At 48.0% G+C, this 26,073-nt stretch overlaps 1 protein-coding gene across 5 annotated transcripts in view; it reads left to right on the top strand.

The window, feature by feature from the left end:
- The window catches only part of robo3 (roundabout, axon guidance receptor, homolog 3 (Drosophila)), a 67,583-nt gene extending 42,560 nt beyond the window's left edge, over positions 1 to 25,023 (top strand). For 2 of the 5 annotated variants that reach the window (XM_031572190.1, XM_031572187.1), the window contains 19 exons: positions 219 to 424; positions 5,939 to 6,020; positions 6,765 to 6,933; positions 10,232 to 10,398; positions 10,844 to 10,965; positions 11,861 to 12,077; positions 12,602 to 12,726; positions 13,562 to 13,739; positions 14,220 to 14,438; positions 15,306 to 15,345; positions 15,473 to 15,612; positions 15,993 to 16,268; positions 16,365 to 16,524; positions 19,381 to 19,638; positions 20,391 to 20,575; positions 21,150 to 21,263; positions 21,572 to 21,748; positions 22,047 to 22,218; positions 24,228 to 25,023. In XM_031572190.1, coding sequence (XP_031428050.1) covers positions 219 to 424; positions 5,939 to 6,020; positions 6,765 to 6,933; positions 10,232 to 10,398; positions 10,844 to 10,965; positions 11,861 to 12,077; positions 12,602 to 12,726; positions 13,562 to 13,739; positions 14,220 to 14,438; positions 15,306 to 15,345; positions 15,473 to 15,612; positions 15,993 to 16,268; positions 16,365 to 16,524; positions 19,381 to 19,638; positions 20,391 to 20,575; positions 21,150 to 21,263; positions 21,572 to 21,748; positions 22,047 to 22,216 — 3,005 coding nt within the window. In that variant the 3' untranslated portion in view covers positions 22,217 to 22,218; positions 24,228 to 25,023. Of the gene's footprint in view, positions 1 to 218; positions 425 to 5,938; positions 6,021 to 6,764; positions 6,934 to 10,231; positions 10,399 to 10,843; positions 10,966 to 11,860; positions 12,078 to 12,601; positions 12,727 to 13,561; positions 13,740 to 14,219; positions 14,439 to 15,305; positions 15,346 to 15,472; positions 15,613 to 15,992; positions 16,269 to 16,361; positions 16,525 to 19,380; positions 19,639 to 20,390; positions 20,576 to 21,149; positions 21,264 to 21,571; positions 21,749 to 22,046; positions 22,219 to 24,227 lie in introns of all 5 variants that reach the window. The other 3 variants (XM_031572188.1, XM_031572186.1, XM_031572189.1) reach the window with 2 other exon arrangements.
- The last annotated feature ends 1,050 nt before the right edge of the window (positions 25,024 to 26,073 follow it).

Raw genomic sequence — 26,073 nt, 5'->3', positions numbered from 1 at the left:
AACTAACAGTAAATTATTCATAGAGACTTCACATTATGAAGCCTTTGCATCACTGAAGAATCTTTAAATGTGCTAATGAGTTCAAAGATGAAACTGAAGATGCATATATATACAGTATATATATACAGTATATTATATACAGCATCAAATATACAGCATTGCAGCTCTGTATTTGGTACTGATGTTGTGTGTGCTCTTTCATCATTCTCTTGTCGTAGTGCCATCAGACCGAGTGCCTCCGATCATCCGGCAAGGGCCAGCCAATCAGACGCTCGCACCTGGAGCCACGGCCCAACTGCAGTGTCACGTGATGGGGAACCCTCTTCCCAGCATTCAGTGGGAGAAGGACAGCCAACGGATCCTGGCCAACGACGAGCGCATCAGCCTCATGGAGAACGGCACCTTACAGATCATCAACCTGCAGGTAGGCGACCACGCGGAGGAAAGTAGTTTCATGGCCACTGAGAGCCTGCTGATCAATCAGTCTCAATTTTCATCACTAAATCTTTAGTCTGCTTAAACAGACCGAGTGACAGTATGTTAAGCTTTCATCCATCCATAAATAACGGGCTGGGGAGCACTGGCTAGAGCATATAATCGCTGTGAGTGTATGTTGTACAATGTCTAAATGTGTTGCCTTGAAAGGCAGCAGTTCAGTGATCCTGCTGAAGTAAAATCCCATCACAATGATTCTTTCTCGGTGTAGCGAGAAGGCAAATAGAAAGGAAAATAAAGGTGTACAGAGAAAATTAGTAAGCTAGAGGGATACTATAGAGAGAGAGAGAAGCATACAGGGCAGACCTTCCCTTTTGAACAGTTGAAGTCCTTGGTAAACTGGACGAAAATTTAGAAACATGAAATGTATTTGAAAGTTACACTATCCCTCCTTTGTCATTCGCTTTCTTTGTCTATTTCTTTTTTTCTATCGTTCCTCCCTCATATACTTATTCTCTGTAACCTACCGTTATGAAGTGCCTAAAGTAGCATAACGGAACAATTGCTAATCGCTAACGATATGCTAGCGGCTAAAACTAACGAAATCTCTTGAAATGTGCTGACTTTGACATTATGACAAACTAGTTAGTCATCAACTGTCCTAACACAGTCAAACATCAAGCAAGTGCAACACACAAGACAAAGCAAGACGGCAAATAAGCTACTTAGTAGTTCGGCAGACAGTAGAAACCGGGCGGCTTCAGGCAATCCTACATTTAGCAGTAATATGCCTATGGTATGGCAATGGCACGGAGGCGATTCTCCATATTAAAAGTCATTGTAGGGCCCCAATTTTTTTAAAGCTGTTATTTTAAGGTAAAACTGCTTATCCTAACCCTAATCCTGATGTACAATTACTGCATAATGCCACTTTAATGTCCGTTGACACAGAACAGCATAGCCTTATCATAGTTAGCATGAGGGCAGCGTAGCCCATGGTCCCCAGATCAGGTGCTTGGTGGAGGCTTTAATTGACAGCTACCCTGGCAGGTTTAATTGGTGGAGCATTAACATCGGAGTGTTAATATCTTATTTCTGAGTTGCTTTATGGGTGATACAGCCATCAGAGTAGAGCCGTGTAATGAAATTAAGCCTCATTAATGTTAGTGTAATGAGTGCGTGCTAAAGTTAGCATTACCATGAGAAGCTTTTAATGAAATGTTTTAGGTCGCCCTTGATGGCTGGGATGCACCTCAGGTTGTGGAGCTCTGCTTAGCTGGGCCGATGTGTTTATTGATCGGAGTCACAGATGATTAACGACCAGGTAGACGTTAATTAAAAACTCTCCATGGATTTGAGAGCCAGAGAGAGAGAGAGAGAGAGAGAGAGAGAGACAGAGAGTGATACACAAAGCTGCTATAGTCAGGAAGTGTCAGATGTGATCACTGTTGCCCCATACTCATTAGGGACCTATAAGAATACTAACGATGTTGTTTGTTAGAGTGAGTTGCAAAAATCCCCTCTATATATCAGTGAATCTTCTCTGCCAAGCTGAAATATAGCCTACCACAACCCTAAGGGCCACATATATCAACGGGGTATATCCACTCAAATCATGCTGCACACTTTTCTACACACAAAATGGAAGTTATTTTTAAAAGATACTTGGCAGGAAAATACATGCGTCTATCTGCTCATGGTCTCAGGGGGGTGTATGCATATAATTTGTTATTTACAGATTGGCGAAACCAAGAGGAATTAACAGCGATGCGAGTAGACTAAATGGTATCAGTCATTTCTGTGGTCAGATATGGGCGGCTGAGGGTGTCTCTGGCAGGTGCTGCTGACCCTACTCAGGGGCTCTTGTGTGTCTGTGGTGTGTCTGTGGTGTGTCTGTTGTGTATCTGGTGTGTCTGTGGTGTGTCTGTGGTGTGTGTGGTGTGTATCTGGTGTGTATCTGGTGTGTATCTGTAAACTCATCATGTTCACAGGCCAGGAGGGGCAGGGAGATGAGCCCCTTAACAGATGGTGTTCGCTCTCTATCTCCCTATCTCTATATCTCTATATCTCCCTATCTCTCTCTCTCTCTCTCTCTCTCTCTCCCATCTTTCACTCTATCTCTCTCTCTCTCTGTCTCTCTCTCTCTCTCTCTCTATCTCCCTCTCTCTCTCCCTCTCTCTCTCTGGCTGTTGCATGATGCAGATGTACAGCTGAAAGGGCTGCTGTAAGAGCCTAAGCAGCAGCAGTATCTACTCAGCCAGGTCAGGGTCGGATGTGGGCCGGAGTGGGGCCAGATGTAGGCCAGAGGTGGCGGTTGTCTGGGCGATGGCGGGGTGTGCTTGAGGTGAGAGATGGTGGGTGTTGCAAGAGCAACGATGGCATACAGAGAGGGATGGGCGGAGGTAGAGAGAAGTGAAAGGTAGTTCACACGGAAAAAAGAGAAGAGCAAAGGGGGAGAAAAGAGCACAGGGAGTGGAGGAGGGAGAGAGAGAGAGGGGGTGGAGGAGAGAGAGAGAGAGAGAGAGAGGGGTGGGGGTGGAGGAGAGGGAGAGAGAGAGAGAGAGGGAGGGAGAAAGAGAGAGGGGGGGAGAGGGAGAGAGACAGATATATAGAGAGAGAGAGAGAGAAAGAGAGAGGGGGGAGAGAGAGAGAGAAGGGGAGAGGAGGAGAGAGAGAGAGGGAGAGAGAAGGAGGGGGAAATGTTTAGTCCTCCATCAGCTCTCCTTTCATGCGTTTTCTTTTACACTCTGTTTAACACGGAGCTCAGGAGGCGTGATTAATAGGCAGGTGCCCGCCCGATAACCTCTCGGGTGTCCTTCTCCTCCACCAATCGCAGCGCAGCATCGAGCGGCACGTCTACTCTCACGGACACTAAAAGTAAACACCAGGCTGGATTTTTTTCAAACACTTTAAAAACTCACTTTCTGTACTTTCATCCCTGCATGTTGGAGTGTTGAACCGTCCCAGCTGAGAAAACATTATAATCAGTGACAGATAAAGCACCTCAAAGCTGAGATGGAGGTGTGTGTGTGTGTGTGTGTGTGTGTGTGTGTGTGTGTGTGTGTGTGTGTGTGTGTGTGTGTGGAGCCTGCTCTCTGGTCTTCAGCCCAACCAGTGTACTTCCCTCAGGCAAGAGGACCTGGGGGACACGGAGCTGTCAGCTCTATTAGATCCCCCTGCCCTACTGGGGCGAAGGCAGGCCTGATTCTACTGCTTCTCAGTGTTGGGAGCCATTTTGGGCCTTGCCTCGCATGTGTTCACCTAAATTTTAAAGCCTCTGCTCTCTCCGCTGTGAGTGCAGAGAGGAACTAATCAACCACTGACAGACCACACACTACACACAGTCACAGACAGACAGACAGACAGACAGACAGACAGACAGACAGACAGACAGACAGACAGACAGACAGACACACACAAACAGACACACACCACACCACACACTACACACAGGTACAGACAGACAGACAGACAGGCAGACAGACAGAAAGACACACACACACAGACACACACACACACCACACACACACACACACACACACACAGACACACACCACACACATTCACACAAGCACACATGCATGCATACCTTCACCCACACACACACACACACACACACACACACACACACACACACACACAAAAGCTCGTGGGACACTGTGTGAGTGAAGTGCGGTGAACAGCTTGCAGACAGAAAGACACACACACACAGACACACACACACACCACACACACACACACACACACACAGAATAATAAATGATAATAATAATAAATGTCACATGTTAGCCAGAGGTCCCGACAGTCTTTCTGATTTAGCGGGCCTTGTCTGTGGTCTGCTTGTTGTGGCGGCCTCTGAAACATCTGAAGGGGTCCAGACTCCCTGTCTGTTTCTGTCGGCTGTTAGTTTTACATTTACATTTACATTTAGTCATTTAGCAGACGCTTTTGTCCAAAGCGACGTACAAGGGAGAGAATATTCAAGCTACGAGCAATAGAACCTGGTGTAACAATAAATAAATACTACTTTACATAAGAAATATAACAAAATGAAATAAAAAAGAAAGAAAGAAGAGCAGAAATGTAACTGCTGTAATTGCAAGTTACGCACTAGTCGAAGTGCCAGTTAGGACAGGAAGTGCTCTCTGAAGAGTTGGGTCTTCAAGAGCTTCTTAAAGGTAGAGAGGGACGCCCCTGCTCTGGTAGTGCTGGGTAGTTCATTCCACCAACGTGGAACTACAAATGAGAATAGTCTGGACTGCCGTACTTGCACAGACGGCACTGCCAAACGACGCTCACTAGAAGAGCGCAGCATCCTGGGTGTAACATTTGCCCTTACAAGAGCATTTAGGTAGGTGGGAGCAGAACCATCAAGCACTCTGTAGGCAAGCATAAGTGACTTGAACTTAATGGGAGCAGCTACAGGCAGCCAGTGGAGGTCAATAAGAAGCGGGGTGACGTGTGCCCTCTTCGGTTGGTTGAACACCAGACGCGCCGCCGCGTTCTGGATCATTTGTAGTGGTTTCACCACGCAAGCCGGCAGGCCCGTTAGGAGGGCGTTGCAGTAATCAAGGCGGGAATTCACCAAGGTTTGCACCAGCAGCTGGGTGGCATACTGGGTTAGGTACGGCCTGATTTTGCGGATGTTGAATAGCGCAAAGCGGCAGGACCTAGAGACAGAGGCAATGTGGTCCGTGAAAGTCAGTTGGTCATCAATAATGACCCCGAGGTTTCTTAGTTCATCAAGTGGGTGTCTACGTTTTCTGCTCGTTAAACTGAAACGTTGTCCCAAAATAGATGTCTGAGGCGGGTAGCACCTGCGTGCTGCTGACCAAACCAAAAACAACGTGAAGCAAACGCACATCTTTATCGAGAACTAATGAAATGGGTAATCTCCTGGCGCAGACGAACTGTCAGTGGAAGATTCATTAGAGATACATTTCAAGAGTACCATACGAATAGGAAACGCTGCAAAAAAAAACGGCCCCTCAGCCGCTCTCCTTGCAAAAGCATTGGATGGAAATTTGGAACGGTTTGTGTGACTGAGTGGTTGACACAAGGACTCTCCCCGTCTCCACGGTAATAGGAGTCCTATGTGCCTGTCACGGCGCACAGATAAGACACGTCTGTCAGAGTCTTCCATATATTAGCTCTGAGTCTCCTCCGCTGAAGTATCAAGGGACTGATAAAGTGTTGCGGTTGTTATCAATGCGGAGTGATACGTACACAATTATTGCATAACATAACAGATGGCTTGGCAGATACTGTGCAGCATATATAAAATAAGATATTTATCTGATGATAGCTAAACTGGTTTTCTTTATGCCTTAAAAGACACGCACTGCTGGTAATCGATTCTCTTGAATGGCTTTACTACAAATCATGTTTACTCGACCGTAAAGTCCCCCTCTTTTTATACCTCTCTACTGGCGACACGGTCGGTGAGGCATTGTATTTTTCAGTCCATCCATACAAATGTTGACCCTGAGCTCCTTGTTGCTAGGAAACGGACTCGGGGACCTACACCTGTGTTGCCTCCAGCTCGAGCGGAGACACAAGCTGGAGTGGAGTTGTCACCGTGAAAGGTAAACACACACACACAAACACACACACTCTCTCTCTTTCTCACACACACACACACACACACACACACACACACACACACACACACACACACACACACACACACACACACACACACAAACACACACACACAAACCTTTATTTGCCCTTTGCTGGAATGTTCTTTTGATGTGTAGCCATCACCTAGAGTCTGTAGAGAGATGTGGGAATGAGATATGTTAACAGCTAGCGACGTGAGCTGACAATGATTAGCTCTGCGATAGAGAATGCAGCTCCATGATTAGGTTCACAGTGAATACACTGATTAGAGTGTCTTGAAATAGATTTCTAAGGCAGTCGACAACACCTTAAATCATCGAATCAAACTTTATTTGTACGGCGCATTTCATACAAGGAGGTAACACAATGCATCGAAAGTCTGTCAATGTGACAAAAAGGCTTTGATACTGTTCACTTATATCATCCTAGCTGTCCATACTGTCTGTCTCATCTCTAACCCTAACCCCAATTTAAGATCATTACGAAATAACGACCGGCTATATCTACTTGTGAGTTAATGTATTACACTTTGTATGATAGTGTAGTTACACTGTAATGAGTTGTGTAATCCAAAGTGTTGTCCAATACTGCCGAAAAACTAATGAAACATATTTATATCATAGCTTACTGAACCTTAGTGTACTTGTATTGTGTTTGTACTGTATGGACTCGTCTTCAGTGTGTGTTTGTGTGTTTCTGCTCCACAGAGAGTGTCGACTCGTCCATGGGCCAGGCGTCGGAGCCGATCCAGCTTCCCGGTCCTCCCCAGAAGCCCGTGGTGACGGACGTGACCCTGAACAGTGTGACCCTGACCTGGCAACCCAACGCACACGAGGGAGGAGCCGCCGTCACCTCTTATATTATTGAGGCCTTCAGGTGAGACAGAGCAGCCCATTCCAGCTGTTATTAGTATTGCTACCGCTGAACCTCCTGTGCAGCGCATTCCAGCTGTTATTAGTGTTTCTGCAGCTGAACCTCCTGTGCAGCCCATTGCAGCTGTTGTTAGTGTTGCCATGGGAACAGTTCCCAGGGAGCACACACCTCGGGAGTGAGCACCTAGATACAAATATCAAAATATGAACTCCATCTGTAATGAAAGACACATTAGGTGAACGTGTCAGCTAAGTGAAGAAATGTAAATAATTTAAAGTAAATTGTTGTTGTTATTATTATCATTATAATTATTATTACTATTATCAGGCAAACACTACCACATTACCCTCTTCCAGTTGTTATCTACTGCCTTATTTGTGGACTATTTGTCCCTGTCAGAGAGTGCTGCAGGCTGCAGTCTCTCATTCTGGATTAATTAATAAAGTGTCGGTCACTGGAGACGTGATGCAACGTGACATGACGTGATGTCCCCCTGCCCGACACTGCGCTGTGACAGACAGTCGCTCCTGAGGCCCCGGGGTCACCCTGTCCCTGTCCCCGACCTCATTCACATTCTAATAAGGAGGCGCGCTGCTGAGGGGCCCCCTCTAACCTGCGCAGAGGAGGTGCGCTCGCTCGAGAGCCGCCCTCGTTTAGAGGCCAGGCACGCACACACACACACACACACACACGCACACACACACACGCACACACAAATACACACACACACACACACACACACACACACACACACACACATATACACCGCTACCGCCACAGAAGAGGCTGGTTCCCAAAGATATACGATGGTAATGAATCTGAGTGTGGTGCGGTGCACGGGCGTAGAGGGACTGGGGGCTACGGTGGAGCAGGGCTAGAGGAGGCGTGGAGCCCCTGGTGAAATTTGGCCTGACTGTAATTACCGAGCCGGGGGTCCGGGGGGGCAGGTGTGGGGGAGAGAGGATCACGTCACATGTGTGGTCACAAAGCAACCGCCCGGCCCAATTAGAAACACACACACACACACACACACACACACACACCTACACATACACATTAAACACTCACATACACATCATTTTTTGACTCCATACTGCCAACAACACATCCACCTACTTTCTCCCTCTAAACACACACAGACAGACTCACATGCATGTGGACACACACCCACACACCCACACACACACACCCACACACCCACACACACACACACACACTTATACACCTACACACACACACATACATACACACACACACACACACACACACACACACACACATACATACACACACATACACACACCCGCACATACATACACACACATACACATACACACAAGCACACACACACACACACACACACACACACACACACACACACACACACACACACACACACACACATACACACATAAACACATGCACACACCAGATGTACCTCCGGGGCAGCAGTTAGCAGTGGCACACGTTGGTGAAATTGATTCTTTATAAAGGAGCCGTGGGGCTGAATGGTGTGTTTACAATTACATCTCTTTGTCTGGGATGGCTAGGGGGCACGAAGGAACCACTGCCTCTGGGAGGGGAAGAGAGGCAGGGGTGAGGGGAGGAGAAGAGGAGAGAGGAGGGAGAGGAGCAAAGGAGGGGAGAGGAGGAGAGAGGAGGGTAGAGGAGAGGAGGGAGATGAGGAAAGGAGGGGAGAGAAGGAGGGAGAGGAGGAAAGGAGGGGAGAGGAGAGGAGAGAAGGAGGTGAAGAGGGGGAGAAGTGGAGAGAGGAGAAGAGGTGAGGAGAGGAGAGGACAGGAGGAGAAGGGGAGGAGAGAGGAGTTGAGAAGTAAGCAGCAGGAGGGTGTGTGTGTGTGTGTAAGGGGTGTGTGTGTGGGTAGTGGGCCAGAGTTTGCTCTCAACACCTTGTTATGAAAAAGGGTAGATTTACTGTGGCACTTTCTCTTTGTGTCGGGCTCTAGGGGGTAGGGTGGGGGGGAGTGAGGGTGGCGGGGGTTGGGGGGGTGTGCTGGGGAAGAGCGGGTAGGGAGGGTGGAAGCGTTGGGAGCGAAGCAGACGCATCGACAGGCACTTTCTTTTCCCCCATCTGTATGCATTGGCGGTAGTGTTCGGGGAGAGAGAGTGCATCAGCGGTGAAGTGTTGCGTGCAGAGCTGATGGACAAAGTGACCTTGGATTTATCGTTGCTGCTGGAATGGCCCCAGCAGAGGAGTATTTATGAGGCCGTTTACGGCCGCAGCCTAATTGCGCAGGTCGGCTGTAAAGTCACTCGTCTGAGGCACAATTCGCCACCAGGGGAAAAATGACAACAAAAAAGAAAGAAAGAAAGAAAGAAAGAAAAATAAGGAAAAAAAGGCTAAGACCAAGCATATGACAGCCGCGCTAACCGAGGATGACAGTAAACCACGGCCAAATAAAGAAGGACTCACTGAGATGCGGGGGTGATTATTATTCTTGTACACGACCTCCAATGAAATCATATCCAGATAAACGTTTGTCCTCTCTGCCTTTTCCTGGGTCAAAATAAATAAATAAATAAAAACACTGACGTCACATGTCTTATTTCCAGCACTGAGCATATAAGAAAAGACCTCGCGCCCCATCAATGTGTCATGGAGTCTGGAGAGTGCGTATGGTACTGCAGAGTGTATATTGAGGTTGCATTGGCCCTTCCTATTTGACCCATCATAAGCAGTCAGGAGGAGACATTTAAAATCTAAAATAGAAATTAGATTCAATGTATTTAAAATAGAATTTAGATTGAATTCCATTTAATGTAGCAGATAGGCTATTCATATACTTGGACGGTATGAATCAATCCATGTGAAGTAAGACAGGTGTGTGTGTGTGTAGGACAGGTGTGAGTGTTTAAGACAGGTGTGTGTGTAAGACAGGTGTGAGTGTAAGACAGGTGTGAGTGTGTAAGACAGGTGTGTGTGTGTAGGACAGGTGTGAGTGTGAGTGTGTAGGACAGGTGTGAGTGTGTAAGACAGGTGTGTAGGACAGGTGTGAGTGTGAGTGTGTAGGACAGGTGTGAGTGTGTAAGACAGGTGTGAGTGTGTAAGACAGGTGTGTAGGACAGGTGTGAGTGTGAGTGTGTAAGACAGGTGTGAGCGTGTAAGACAGGTGTGTAAGACAGGTGTGAGTGTGAGTGTGTAAGACAGGTGTGAGTGTGTAAGACAGGTGTGAGTGTGAGTGTGTAAGACAGGTGTGAGTGTGTAATGGCCGCCCTGAGGCCCCGCACCCCCCTCCCCTCCTCCCCCCTCCGTCAGCTCATCAGTGTTCTTTCTGTCTCTCAGCCAATCGGCGGGCAGCACCTGGCAGACGGTGGCGGACCTGGTGCGTCAGGAGAAGCACACGGTGGGCGGCCTCTTCCCCAACACGGTCTACCTGTTCATCGTGCGCGCCGTCAACGCCTACGGCCTCAGCGACCCCAGCCCCATCTCTGAGCCCGTGCGGACGCAAGGTGGGTACCTAAAGGCTTAGAGGAGCACGGGACAGCCTGACAGGAAGAGACTAAGATACTTAGTTTGTAGTCTCTAAAAAGTATGTATGGAAAAGGTTTTTGTCATTTTTATCTGATTTGGCTGTTTGTTTTGCTAAAACAAGTTAAGCTATAAATATATGTTATGTACGAAATAGGGGTTAGGTCTGGCCTTTGCATTGCATAGCACAGGTTTATAATGCAGAGAAATGATGTGTCTTTGTCTCTCTACCATTCTCCTCCTCTACCCCCCCCCCCCCGTTCTCTCACTCCCCCCCTTTCTTTCTCTCTCCCCCTCCCCCATTCTCTCTTCTGTTCTCTCCCTCTCTGCGTCTCCCTCTCTCTCCTCTGCGTCTCCCTCTCTCTCCCCTGCGTCTCCCTCTCTCTCCTCCGCGTCTCCCTCTCTCTCTCTCTCTCCCCTCCTCAGACCTGAGTCCCACAGGCCAGGGCGTGGACCACAGGCAGGTGCAGCGGGAGCTGGGGGAGGTGGCCGTGCTCCTGCAGGATCCCCTGGTCCTCAGCGCCTCCAGCGCCCAGCTCTGGTGGACGGTGAGTCAACCTCCACACTCCAGCCCCCGAGCCCCCGGAGCCTGAGCAGCCCCCTGTCACAGCAGCCCCCTGTCACAGCTCTCATTAGTGCGTCGGCTGGATGCCTGGCAGATGGTCCATCCTTTATGACTCACTCTCACACACCAGCTCTCTAAATCAGTAGCCGCAACCGTTAGTCAAAGCACTTACTGCCAAGTCTCCTGCATTTCATCATCACACTCACCCTGTCAGAAACAGCGCTTATATATATATATCTTTACACACACACACACATACACACAAAGACACAGACACAGACACAGACACAGACACAGACACACACACACACACACACACACACACACACACACACACACACACACAAAGACACAGACACACACACACACGAAGACACAGATACACACACACCCCTCAGTCTTGGAGAGTGTCTTCAACAGACTAGTCCTAGTTACTGTAAGACAGTTTCTGACACATGTCTTAAGTGCAATTAGGGTCTATTCCTGGATAGCAGACTGTACGTCAGATAAGCAGCTCCTGTGTCAGATATGTTACCACAGTGAGAGCAGTTACCCGCTGTGTGAAACTGCAGTGAATATAGAGTCTCTGGATCAGTGTTGGATCTCTGCCAAGGTTCTGTTTAAATCATTCCACTGGTTGGTCCTGCAGTAGAGATTCCTACACTAACTCTACTCTCTGCTCTCTCCCTCTCTTCTCTCTTCTCTCTCTTTCTCTACTCTCTCTCCCTCTCTCTCTCTCTCTCCTCTCTCTCCCTCTTTCTCCTCTCCCTCTCTCTCCTCTCCATCTCTCTCTCTCTCTCTCTCCCTCTCTCTCTCTCTCTCTCCTCTTCCTCTCCCTCTCTCTCTCTCTCCTCTCTCTCCCTCTCTCTCTCTCTCAGGTGGACCGGCAGTCCCAGTACATCCAGGGCTTCCGGCTCCTGTACCGGCCCAGTGGAGGCTCCTGGCTGATGCAGGACGTGAAGGCCGCACCGGAGCGCAGCGCCGTCCTAACGGACCTGCTGAAGGGCACGGAGTACGAGATCAAGGTCCGGCCCTACTTCAACGAGTTCCAGGGCATGGACAGCCGCGTGGTCGTGGTGCACACGCCGGAGGAGGGTAAGGGACACCTAGACAGACTAGACTAAGTTCAAAGGTCGGTGTTTGTTACAGTATTGGTACAGTTGTTACAGTGAATGTGTGAATGTACAGAAGAGATCATTGACACATACTGTTCATGTTTTTGTACTATAATGTACTTGATTTGGTCACCGCTTTCGTGTTATAATCTCATTTGTAGTGTCACACCTCAGCAAGGCAACAGTTGGCTATTACTGTTATGTGCTGCTGGTTTCTATATAGCTCACTTATTGAACTTCTATAATGGGATCTATTTGTAAGGTGACCGAGCATGCAAAAATACAGGGACATCTTCCAGCCAGAGGAGTATTTTCCATGACTGTAATGTAGAGGAAGTAAAACAGCCAAGTCGTGATGAGCTCTGGGAATTTAAGCCACTTGTTGTTTTCTTTAATGCATTCTCTGTGGAAAAAATAACAGAAAAGCTGAGTCATCCTTTGTGTTGTCTTCAAATCACGCTTGCATTCGTTTCACGTGCTGACATAAGTCTTCCTCATTTTCAGTGCCCAGTGCCCCTCCTCAAGCTGTTACCGTGTCGACGCTTAACCTTGGCAACAGCTCCAGCATCAGCGTTTCCTGGCAGCCTCCCCCTGCTGACGCGCAGAACGGACTCATCCAGGAGTACAAGGTAAAGGGGTTTAACAGTGAGCACACACACACACACAGATATACAAACACACACACACACACACACACACACACACACACACACACAAACACACACACACACACACACACACACACACAAACACCCAAAGCAGATGGGCTCTGGAAGGCCTCCAGGCCTGACATGGTGAAAGGGTCTCAAATGAAGCAGTTAGTGGACCCTCAGAAGCAGCACATTTTCTTTGGGCTCGGGAACAAAGGGTCCCCGCCTCCTGATGTACTCTCTTGGAATAACAACAGTAACAGTGAATAATAAGAGCCGTGCTTGTGCGCCGAGAGTTCTTGGCGGGCGCTAGTTCTTGGCCAACACTATTAAGTCCTTGAGTTAGCTTCAGGGGCCAAGCCATTCAGAGCTTTGTGTGCTAGGAAGGGGTCTCCGAGATCAACAAAAGCACTCAGGGGTAGGCAATTTCCCTCGACCAAATCAATAATTCCACAAATGAAAACATTTTTTTAAAAGCCTTTGAAAGTGTCAGTATCAAAGCGCCTTACGGGAACATTGTCCCTGACATGTTGTTCTTTCTCTGCACTGATCCAGCATATAGATAGTTTAGATAGTATACACTAAACATATAGGAGCTGTGAGTGGGACAGAGCCTTGCCTGGACATTGTATCTAATGTCTTTCTCTTCTTTATACTCTTTATGTTTCTTCTTTTTTTAATTCTGGTATATTGTTTGTATGTGTATATGTATTTATATGTTGTGGCAATGCAATACAACACATCCACGTCAAACAAGATATGGGATAATCTCTGCTGTGTAAAATAGGCATAATCTCTGCTGTGTTCTTCACAGATTTGGTGCTTGGGCAACGACACTCTGACTCGGTACCACATCAACCAGACGGTGGACGGGCGCGTCCTCTCCACGGTGCTGAAGGGGCTGCTGCCCGGCGTCTGGTACCAGGTGGAGGTGGCAGCCGTCACCAGCGCCGGCGTGGGCACCCGCAGTGAAGCTGTACCCATCTTCATCAGTGAGTGCCCAAAGTGGGGATTTCAAAGGATGTCCTGTGAAAGATGGAATAAACATACAGCTTTGTTTGTTTGTTTGTTTGTGTGTTTACTGCTCCCAACGGTCACTAATCAGATGTTATGGGGGTAGTAGTAGAGAAGGATGGATCCAAAGCCTAGCCAGGGGTGCAAAGGCTGACAGACATGCAGGCACAAAGCTCCCATTACGGGATTTTATTTACGTGATGAAGGCTTTTGCTCTTCCCTTGATTTCAAAATGCCTAAAATCAGATCATATTACATAAATGTTTTTGGGAGCTTGTTGTTTTTTGGTGGTCTTGGGTGGTCTTGTGTTTCAGCAGTGGAGTGGAGCGCAGCTTTGTTGTGTTTATTTGTGATCGGAGCGAGCTTGCTTAGTTCCACGTCTCCTTCGCCTAGATCAAATCAGCATCTGTGTCCAGGTCTTAAGTGGGTTTATTAATAGAGCTCCTTCCTCTCCTCAGAACACCCAGCGGAGCCACCGGTGGTGCCCGGCGGGCCTGACGAGAACGTGAGTCTGGCAGAGCAGATCACAGACGTGGTGAAGCAGCCGGCGTTCATCGCGGGCATCGGCGGTGCATGCTGGGTAATCCTCATGGGCTTCAGCGTGTGGATCTACTGCCGCCGCAAGAAGAGGAAGGAGCTGAGCCACTACGCCGCCTCCTTCGCCTACACCCCCGCAGGTACACGCTAATGCTAACTCACGTCAGTACAGCCTCCTTCACCTACACCCCTGCAGGTACACGCTAACTCATGTCACTACGCCGCCTCCTTCGCCTACACCCCCGCAGGTACAGGCTAAGGCTAACTAGTGTCACTGCCGCTTCCTTCGCCTACACCCCCGCAGGTATACGCTAATTCATGTTACTACGCCGCCTCCTTCGCCTACAACCCCGCAGGTACACGCTAACGCTAACTAGTGTCACTGCCGCCTCCTTCGCCTACACCCCCGCAGGTACATGCTAACTCATGTCACTACTGCCTCCTTCGCCTACACCCCCGTAGGTACACGCTAACGCTAACTCATGTCACTGCCACCTCCTTCGCCTACACCCCCGCCGACACACACACACGCAACTCATGTCACTACTGTGTCCCTGTCATAGGAACACCATCTAACAACTCAAACTAGCTTTAAGTCATGTCCCTACTGTGTTCCTTATCTGTCATAGGAACACCATCTTACAACTCAAACTAGCTGTGGCCTCAGGAGCTGGCCTTTCAAACATGAAATGTAACTGTTTTTGGCAAAAAGCAGTATTTGTAGTTTTTGGTTCATGTCTTTGTCTGCACCACTCTCTGTTGTAGAGGCTTAACTATGTTCACATTTCACTCATTATTTATTGAAATAGCATACGCTTTTTTATACTGTAGAGTTTAATAGTTTAATATTTAAGTAAACTATATTAAGCTAATAAACTAACCCTTTCTCTATAGTATTCATATTGAACCATATATAGTTTAAATGTTATATAGAAACTCAAAATTATGGTTTTGTACATTTTTATGCTCTTAATGTTGGCTAAAATCTCACTTTATCTCTCCTGCAGTCGGTTTTCCCCATGGAGAGGGTTCGGGAGTCAATGGAAGGTAAGAACCACCCTTAATACCGCACTACTCCAGTCCTCCCCCTCCTTAAGGCATCGTTAGGAGACAGTGTGACTGATATGACAGAGACAATCCGCCCTGACCTCGTGTGCTCTGTCCCTGTGTCCAGGCCTGGCGTTCTGGGGGGCGGCATGGGGAACTACCCCTGGCTGGCCGACTCGTGGCCCACCTCCAACCTCATGCACAGCGGCAAGGACTCCGTCAACTGCTGCACGGCCAAACATGACTCAGCAGAAAGATACTACAATGGTGAGGCGCCATTCCCAAAGAGAGAGGCCGATCCTGATGTTTTTAGTCATCTTGTGTAAAGACCAAGATGGTGCTATTTTGTTTGAGTTACAGTGTCCAGAGTATATGTGTGAATGCATAGATAGATTAATCTATGTACATAGATGTGTACTGATGGAAAGATGGATTGAGAGGCATATTGGCTATTGCATGGAGGGATGTTGGATGGATAGATGGATGGATGGATGGGTGGATGAATGGATGAATGGATGGATGGATGGGTGGATGGGTGGATGGATGGATGGATGGATGGATGGGTGGATGGATGGATGAATAGACACAGATTTTACTGTCTGTCTCTGTAACTAATGTCCTGTATGTAAAATAACTTTATCCTTCAGAGGTGGGCATCTCCAACTACCTGAACCAGACGGAGAAGTACAGCACGGGCTCCAACGAGGGGCCCATCTACAGCACCATCGACCCCACCAGTGAGGACCTGCGCAGCTTCTCCGCACCCTACTCCCAGCATGCCACGCCCTACGCCAGCACTCCCATCATGCCTTTCTCCGCACAGGGCCCTGTCAGCCCCCAGCAGGATGCCGCCCACTGGATGCCCCAGCCGAGCACCTCAGGGGCGCAGTATGCCCAGCCTGACCGCTCCAAGACAGACAACGGTACTCATACACACATGCGCTCATGTAACTGCTGTTCTTCTCTGTTGTTCTTGTCTCAAACAGAAACATTCATTTTCTTGTTGTTATTGTCAGCAGCCAAACACAGCAAGCAGAAGTCGATGGGTAAGGCGGTGAAGACTCCCTCTCTGACCTGGATGGAGCCTCTGCCCCCGCCGCCGCCCTCAACAGGGGAGACGGAGCAGTATGCCGACGAGCTGGATCCCGACCACGACGACCACGACATCCAAGACCTAGGGTAGGAACCTGCTCGGACCAGAGACAGGAAAGACAGGACGGCACGGTCTCGCCACCAGATAGCCAGTTCCAGTGTCCTGTTATGCTTTTAGTCCCTGGAGGTCTCTTAGTCAGGCAGACAGTTCCAGGGCCTTTGTCTCCCTTTAGTTCCTGCAGCTCTGCTCTCCAGACAGTCTGGCTAAGGGCCTTCCTCTGCTTTGGTTCCTGTAGCTCTGTCTACACACAGCCAGTCCAAGGGTCCCCTTACTCTAGTCCGGGTCCCCTTACTCTTGTACCTATCAGCAAGTCTTTAGGCCCTTTGTCTCGCTTTAGCTCCAGCAGCTGTCTGCCACACAGACAGTCTTCAGGCTTTTTGTCTTTGCTTTAGTTCTTGCGGTTCTCAGTACCAGACGGTCTCTTTGCTTTAGTTCTTGCGGTTCTCAGTACCAGACGGTCTCTTTGCTTTAGTTCTAGCGGTTCTCAGTACCAGACGGTCTCTTTGCTTTAGTTCTTGCGGTTCTCAGTACCAGACGGTCTCTTTGCTTTAGTTCTTGCGGTTCTCAGTACCAGACGGTCTCTTTGCTTTAGTTCTTGCGGTTCTCAGTGCCAGATGGTCTCTTTGCTTTAGTTCTTGCGGTTCTTAGTACCAGACGGTCTCTTTGCTTTAGTTCTTGCAGTTCTTAGTACCAGACGGTCTTTTTGGTTTAGTTCTTGCGGTTCTCAGTACCAGACGGTCTCTTTGCCTTAGTTCTTGCGGTTCTCAGTGCCAGATGGTCTCTTTGCTTTAGTTCTTGCGGTTCTTAGTACCAGACGGTCTCTTTGCTTTAGTTCTTGCGGTTCTCAGTGCCAGACGGTCTCTGTGCCTATTTCTCCCTACTTCCTGCCAGGCAGCCAGAACATTTTTCCTCTGTTAGTTCTCTGCAGCTCTCTGCCTCTCAGTCCTCGCCTGTCACTCTCCTCTAATGGGGTCCTGCGGAGGCTAACAAAGTTAGCCATGTGTAGCCGCGGTGTCTGGACAGCTCCATAGTGCTGTCTGAAACCCCAGTAGCGCTGTGACTGGCCCTCTGTACTCCTCTTTCAGTCTCATATTCCTGATGTGGTAGCCAGCCCGGCACAGAAAACACTTGACTGGCCCCAGTGGTTACATAAAGTGACCAGTGTTTTTGCGTGAGTGTGTAGGTGTGTGTGTGTGTGTGCATTTGTATGCAGAAAGGGGTATGTGTATGTGTGTTTGTGTGTGTGTGCGTGTGTATGTGTGCGTTTGTGTGCATTTGTATACAGAAAAGGGTAACTGCCTATGTGTGTGTGTGTACTGTGAGTTTGGGTGTATATGTGGGTGTGGTGTGCATGCGTGTGTTTTGCATGTGTATGGTGTGTTTGTGTGTGTGCATGCGTGTGTGTGTGTGTGTGTGTGTGTGTGTGTTTGCGTTTGTGTGTGTGTGTACTGTGAGTTTGTGTGTATATGTGGGTGTGGTCTGCATGAGTGTGTGTGCATGAGTGTGTGTGTGTGTGTGTGTGTGTTTGTGTGTGTGTGTGTGTGTGTGTGTGTATGTGTGTGTGTGTGTGTACTGTGCGGGTGTATATGAGGGTGTGGTGTGCATGCGTACGTGTGCGTTTATGTGTGTGTGTGTGTGTGTGTCTGTGTGTGTGTGTGTGTACTGGGTAAGGTAGAGTGTTCAGTGCTGCCATTCCACCTGAGTGGCTGGCTTGGGGGGGTTAAGTGGAGCTGGGGTCTGTGGTTGCTGCCTCCAACCAGGCCTGACAACACAGATTAAACTACTGACATAAAGCTGGACCCCAAGCTAGTGAGACACACACACACACACACACACAGCCTTTCACTCTCTCACACACACATGCACACACACATACACACACACACACTGGAGCTCCCCAGCATAATAACATTAGCCCCATGTCAGGTATGGGTCCTTCTCGAGTTTCCTGCTCGGAGCAAAAACCAAGTAATTATTCTCCCCGCCTATCCCACACTGCACCTCTTCCAACTAGCCTACAGCACGGCTCTCAGATTTGCCGATGAACCCGGGATAACACACAGTTGACCTTCTCCGAGTCTCTCGGTTCAAACCATTATATTACGCCTTGGCCTCCGTGTGTCTGTGTATCTACTTTCTTCACTTATCGCTTGGAGAAAACATACAGAAACTAACAGTGTATCAAGTGTCTGATTGTATTAAATTGAATTAAATACACTTCAGTCGAATGTCTGCTGGAGAACTTCTTTATGTTGTTGTTGAAGGAGGGAACAAAAAAATGTACCGAATATCATTCCTGAACCTTGTGCTCCCGGCATTGACGCGCTTATATGTGGGCAGACCTCCAAACCACAGATGCTTGAGCCTGGAGGGCATGCTGTGCAATCTGACTACAGCACGGAGGGAATCGATATGCCACCAAGCAATGCCATCAGCTTTATTAGTTAGAGGCCGAATCATCGGCCCTGTGCTTCCCGTGATTGATCTACTTATTTAGTGTGAGCTAGGGACACAGTCCGCTCGGCTACGCCTCGTAAACGTGTCACACAAATTTGAGTTGTGCTGGTTGCGCTGCAAACTTTCCCCATGCAGTATTCTGCAAAACATCAGACTCCACGATCCAAGATCAATTGGAGGGGAACAAATGGAAAGAGTGAAAGGGAGAAAATGAAGCGTGAAGACTAAGCGAGCGAAGTGTTTCTGTTTCCACTCACGAGTGGCCATAGGAATGGAGGGCGACACGGTTTTTTAGTTACACCTTCGCACATGAAAAATGATTCAATTTAAATGCAGAGTTTAATGTTAGTGTTGTTTAATGTTGTGTGACCAAATGTTTTTTTTTGTTTGTTTTTTTTTGTTGTTTTTTTTGTCGTTTCTTCCAGTTCCGACGAGGAGGAGGAATGGTGTCCGCCGTTGCCCGAGCGGACCTACCTCATGGACGGCACGGACGAGGGCAGCCACGGCCACGGGCACGGACCCGGCCCCGGACCCTGCCCACCCCTGCGGACGGACGCCTCGTCCCCAACCACCTCCTACAGCCACCAGTCCACAGCCACGCTCACCCCCTCCCCCCGGGACGAGGGGCGGCTGGGGCACGACATCCCTCGTCTGCACCACCTGGATGCACCCCCCCAGACACGGTACGGTCACGAGAGTCACCGGGGCAGGGTATCCTTAGAGGACACGGCAAAGACAAATCAAAAGTCAAATTAGTTTTACCAGAACCAACTGAGCTTCTTAAAGTAAGGTCTAGAGAACTACATTATTGCTTGAGTTTTTGTTTTAGTTGCAGATACCTTTGAGCCATATTTCTGAAAAAGCTGGAGGTGATATTATTGCAACTTTTTTTTTAATTTCGTTTTAACTGCAGATGTTTTTAAGGCATATTTATGAAGATGCTCGAGGTAATATTATTGCGACTCGCATTGCGTTTTGTTTTAATAGATAGTAGATGTATGAGTGTTCTGGTGTGTTCTAATTAAAGTTGTCTTTGTGTGGCGGTGAAGTTGGCTGTCACAGACTAGTGAGTGCGTGCCCTGCTGGTTGTGCTCCTCTCCATGTTGACATGGCTTTGCTCCAGGCCAAAGTAGATTTAGACTTTATTTCTAAGGGCTCATGTAGGAGAACAAGTCTCTTGCATTGTTGTTTCCCTGCCGCGTCTGAATGCTTAATTTATTTTCTTTCCCCTGGGAAGAGTTCAACTTTTCACCTTTGTCTACAACGAAGTAGAACACAAAGTAAATTGAAAGTAGTGTTATCAATTAATTAGAGCCATTGTGCAAGAGTAAACTGCCATGACAACAAAGGGAATATATTGATGCTGTGATACTACAATGAAATTTTCATTAGAATAAACAGTAATGGCGCTGTGACTGTATCCTCACATCTTCAGACGGTTGCCGTGTGGACCGGTACCGATCCCGCGCGCCCCCAGCCCACCCCTGACCCAGTCCAACCCCAACCTGTCAGCCAATCACGAGGGCCCTGACATGGGCACGCCACCGCGCTCGGCACACCGGCGAGACCTGAGCCAGGGGGCGACACTCAGTGCTGACAACATCAGCGCCACCACGCCAGGTCTGACCCACCCCCACCCCCCCTCAATCGGTTCAGCTCTCCTCCATACCATAATATACCTCACGGACTAGATGTGTTCACAATCAACAGTACATTTCTACACGCATCATCATATTTCCACAATCAATATGTTTCATCCCCCCTGCGTGCACAATAATACCCCACACACTTTGCATTGATAATCATTACTTTGTTTCAGACTCTTTCATACATTAATATACCTTACCCTATATATTCACATGTTCTACAGCACATGCCAATGTCATATCATCTGCTGTCATGATATCTGATGACTGTATATAGTATATGTCATAACATGTTTTGTCTTTGAGGAAGGGCTCAGAAAAAAGTGCACACTTTCACACTCATGAACATGTTTCAGCTGCTTTGGCCTCATTGTCTATATGTTGGCACTGACTGTAATAGTATCAGAATCCAAGGGGGTCCAGGCCCTGGGCTCTGTAAAGCGTCTTGAGACAATTTTATTGTTTTGGCGCTATATAAATCAAATTGAATTGAATTGAAAAAATCCTGTCCAACGGTATGTCTGTCTGTCCTACTGTAACGCCCACAGGCAGGACACGCGCCGCTCCCCAAGACAACAGCCAGTCCCCTGCCGGACCCAAGTCACGAGTGAAGAAGAAGACCTCCAAGAGCGGACAGTACAGGAGAGAGGCGATACAAGGAGGTGAGGCTCGGAGAGAAAGTCCCTGACCTTGTGTTCGTCTGTTAATGTCGCAGCGACTGTCTGTGTGGGTGGAAGTTTTTTTCCACTTGTCTGCTGTCTGTTTTGAATGCGAGTGTTTCGTGCTCAATTAACCTTGAGTCTTCGTCACGAAAGACAGCGGCTGACCCCTGATGTTTAAATGACTGTGTGGGTGTGTGTGTGTTTGTGTGTGTGTATGGATATTTTCAATTGTTTGTTTGGGGTTTGTTTGTTTGTTTGTTTGACATCTCTGTGTGTGCTGGGATAACATCTCCTCCCCTTCTCTGCAGACCTCCCCCCTCCCCCGGAGCCCCCTCCCGAGGAGCGGATCCTGGACACCCCATCAGGGACGCTGGAGTACGGACAGACATCCTTGGACAGAGACGGCAGCTCCCATGGTAGCTCCATGGAGAGGAGAGACCACAGCGCCCCCAACAGGAAAAGCGCAGGACAGCGACGCAAAGAAGGCGAGGGGCTTAGACTTGATAGATTTCTACACACAGTCATGAATGCAAACACTCACTGTCAGATCCAGATATACAATACAGCTTTACAAACTCAGCTTTTACAGCTTCCATTACTTCTGCGTGTCCCTGGATATAGGAGTCTTAGCTATGCAGGGGACTGGCATAAATCCAGATCCAGACTTAGTGCATGATCTCCATGATCTCGGCTAAATCCTGTCCAGCATTAGCTGCTATGTTGGAGCATTTGCTGTTATTTTATAATAATGTCTGACCAAGCCTTTCATTTTCTCCATCACAGACGAAGATATGATTCCTTACACCAAGCCAAACCTCCACCTCGCCCGGGGACAGATGTCCAGCAACTGTTCCACGACGGGCAGCTCCTCGTCGCGGGGGTCCTCGGGTTCCAGAGGGCACAGCTTAGCCAAGCAGCGCAGCGAGGTACCGGCAGAACCGGGGGAACCGTGACGGCACTGTCGTACCTGGCCCTATTCATGTGCCGTACTTAGAATCCAGCTCTTGTCATTCTTACTGTCGAGTTTAGCCCTTACTGTTGGGTGCTGGACTGTTGAGTCCAGACTTTATCGCGCCCACCATCAAGTCAGGTTTTTTCTCATGTCCACTTCGATGGCCAGTCCTGGGCATGCTTGCTGTAATGTCTACTCCATATCGCTGCCCATCTCCTCAGTGAGCTGGGGCGGCTTTCACAAAGTCTGATTGCGGAGGTGGCTTGCCAGATAACTGGAAACCACTCAAATGTGGAAATGGCCGAAAATGCACTCTGCCAAATTTTGTTATCTTGATATGTCACTAATCCTGCTTTGTGAAATACTCAGCAGCATGCTGATATGGTTATTTGGGAAACATTTTTGACAACATCATTTTCTGTGTCTCTGTGTTGCTAAATAATAGGTCTACTATAGCTTTTAATGTCAGAGTAGTGACATTACTTGTCGACATGTCCAGTTGTTGAGTTGATCTGCTCTAATTCTGTAGGGGACTGTTAGATAGCCATCAAATTACAGTAAGTCAGTGAGAGTGCTAACCAGCTGGATGATCAGAGATATTTTTATACGTTTGTAGCTTTGCAGTTTTGCTGGGCCCTCTGTGGTTTGAGCAGACTGTTACAAACTCAAATATGCTCCCCTGTACTCCAGTTCCCACTTACCCTAGTCATAACATCACACTGACACGCACAGCCCAGCGCTCTGTCCTGTGGGAAACGGATCCTCTCTCTCCCTCAGGCTCCCTCGAGTAGATTCCCTAGTCTCTCTGAGAACACAACCGCCAGTGTGTGTGTGTGTGTGTGTGTGTGTGTGTGTGTGTGTGTGTGTGTGTGTGTGTCGTGTCTGCATAACCCAACACTCAGCCGCGTTTTTCTTTTTGTTGTTGAGAGGGTTTGCCTGAGCTGGAGCGAGTGGCCAATTCCTCAAGGCATGCCTTTTCAAGGCTCTCAGGAGAACCAGTCCACCAGTTCCCAGGTCCATTCATTGTCATTCTGGTCTGTTCACTGGAGAGAAAAAAACAGGCCAATAAATAAGTCAGACTTTGAAAGCAATAAATGTCATGGAAGCCGCTGTTATTTATAATTTTCCACTAGCGTTCCCTCTTTGCGAGTGTGTGTATTTGATCATTTTCCCCAGTCTGTTGGCACGCCAACACAGAAGTCAATTAACTGCTGGCTTTAATGTTCGAGGCATGATTAACATGTGAGGCGAGGCTGAGGATGGCGAGCGTTCGAGGCAGGAGTTAACAGATTCATTAGATCAGCAGACCGACTGAGGGAATCTAACCTGCTTCCATTTACCCTCTACTGAGCAGAGCAGTCAGACAACCATTATAGAAGTGAGTGACTTAACCATGCTGTCTGGGTGGACAGTTTGTCTGGCCTTTAGAGCTCTCTCGCTGTCTCTCTCTCTCTCTCTCTCTCTCTCTCTCTCTGAGGAAGACATGAAAGGTTAGCCACACAAAAGAGGGCAGTGTTCCTTTCGGGGCTGACTCTCAGGTTACCCCCCCTCCCCCCTTACCCTTGTGGTTAACGTTATCTTTCCAGTTCGGACGGCAAGCTTGAAAAGATCCCCTGATGAAGAGAGAGGGGCGCGCTCCCCAGCCCCGGCGGAGGATAGGGTTCACCTTATTGTTTTAGCGCTTTTATGCCTCCGGGACTTTACGACCCACAACCCCCCATAAACGCTGAATGATGCAGCATCTCAGAAACGTAGTCACACGACCCTGGTTCTCCCTCAAAGCACACAGTAGTATCAGTTCGATTTCACAGTAGTGTAGTGTGTTAAGTATACTAGGTGTCTCAGGGGCTTGGCTGGTATGTTATTTTTTGGTCTCCGTTTGCCCTGTAAAGCCCATTTGCTTCCCCCCCAAATGAAAAATGACAGCTGTGGTGAACCACTGAGGAAAACACTGTCCTTTTGTCCCTTTGAAGGCTGCACGTCTCATTGTCTCTCCTCTTTGCGATTTATAGGAGATGAGATAAGTGGACCCAATAACGAAGACGAGAAGACGAGACAAGGCTGCGGAGAGGAAGACTGTACAGGATCACTGTCTGCCTCACCAGAAATGAATCATGGACTTCTCAATTATTATTTGGATGTTCTCATGTTATGTTATTGTTATTTATGATGTCGCGGGAGCATTTGACTCCCTCACTTTCATATGTAAATAGCCATCTCTGTAAGGTTTTTACATGGACTTCAGCAGCAGCCGAAGAAGAAAAAAATATATTGTATTTATAATAAAAAAAAAAAAAATAGTCCAGTATAACAAAAGAAGGTCAGTGTTTGAATGTGCCAACCTCCTTTTTTTTGTTTAGTAGAAAAAACATATAACATCGACATGAACGTAAACAATATTGCACTCTTGTTGCGTTGGAGAGCAACAAGAAAGAGAAATACAAAGCACAATGCGCGGGTGTGTGTGAGTGTCGACCAGCCCTATGGACAGACTGATACTTTCCAAGCCCCAGCTTCAAGCTGCTTCTGCCAGCGACCCTCCGTTACTTGGCTTCCTGTTGTCGTGGTCTGGCGAGAACACTCCTTTTTTTCACTGAGAGAGTTTGCTATTTGACTGCTGTTGTAAATGATTGTATCCATCCTTTTTTTATTTAATGTTTCGGAGACAGTGTGCAAAAAGAAGAGAAAAAAAACAGAAACAAAATGTATTCGGTTTAAACACAAGCAAAACGATTCCATTCTGTTGACTAACTTTTTGGTAGTCTTGTTGTTTTGTAAAATACAATAAAAAATACATTTGTTGAGCTATACGAGATTTGGTCTTTCGTATGTCTGCCTGTGGTATCACGTGTGGATGACATTTGTATGGATACTCAGGAAGTGTGAAAGGATAAAAAAAAAGTTGCAGCTGCATTTTGTGGGACTTGTTTTCGGAGTGAAATGGTCCTTCCGTAAAGCCTTTGCCAGCTCACGGCAGATTCCACCTGGGCAAGCCTGCTCCGAGGAGCATGAAATTGCCTCTGCAAGAGTTTTGCTGGATTGCTAAAAGCAGTTTGAGGGGAAGGAAAAAAGCAACAGAAAAACAATTCTGCTCAGACAATCCCACCTGAGGCATTCCGTCCGGCAAACCGGAGCTGAGGGACGGTTCAGAGCAGCCACTGGAATGGAGGAGGTCTCATCCTGACCCCCGTAGGAATAGCAATGCACATTTAATCCCCAACTCTCCAATTCAAAATGAAGTCACAATCATATTCAGAATATCTGTCTGTCTGTGTGTCTGTCTCTGTCTATGTCTCTCTCTTTCTCTGTCTCTCTCTCTCTTTCCCCCTATCTCTGTCTCTCTCTCTGCCCCTTTCTTTATCTCTCTCTCCCCCTATCTCTGTCTCTCTTTGTCTATGTCTTTCTCTCTCTCTTTCTCTCTCTCTCTCTCTCTCTCTTTCCCCCTATCTCTCCCCTATCTCTGTCTCTCTCTCTCCCCCTATCTCTATCTCTCTCTCTCTCTCCAACTATCTTTATCTCTCTATCTTTCTCCCCCTATCTTTATCTCTCTATCTCTCTCTTTCTCTTTCTCTTTCTCTCTGTCTGCCTGTCTCTGTGTTTTTCTCTTACCCCCCAAAAAATGGATGCGATGACAGTTTTGGGGCTGCGTGCAACCTTGTGTGAGCCGTATTGGCTTCCACTCCGGAGGGGAAGAAATGGTCTGAAATGTGACCTTTTCGGGGCATAATGGATACCTTCGATCCCCCTTCACACCCTTTAAAGGGGCCCCATCTCCCCATAAATCATCCAGCCATTTATTAGGCCGGTGTCACCAAGGATACTCCCATCTGGGCCGCAGGGTTGAAGGCCGCCTCCAGA

This window comes from Clupea harengus, chromosome 8 (assembly GCF_900700415.2).
Source record: "Clupea harengus chromosome 8, Ch_v2.0.2, whole genome shotgun sequence".
NCBI classification, from domain to species: Eukaryota; Metazoa; Chordata; class Actinopteri; order Clupeiformes; family Clupeidae; genus Clupea; species Clupea harengus.
The sequence above is the reverse complement of the archived record's forward strand: the minus strand, read 5'-3'. Positions and strand labels throughout refer to the sequence as shown.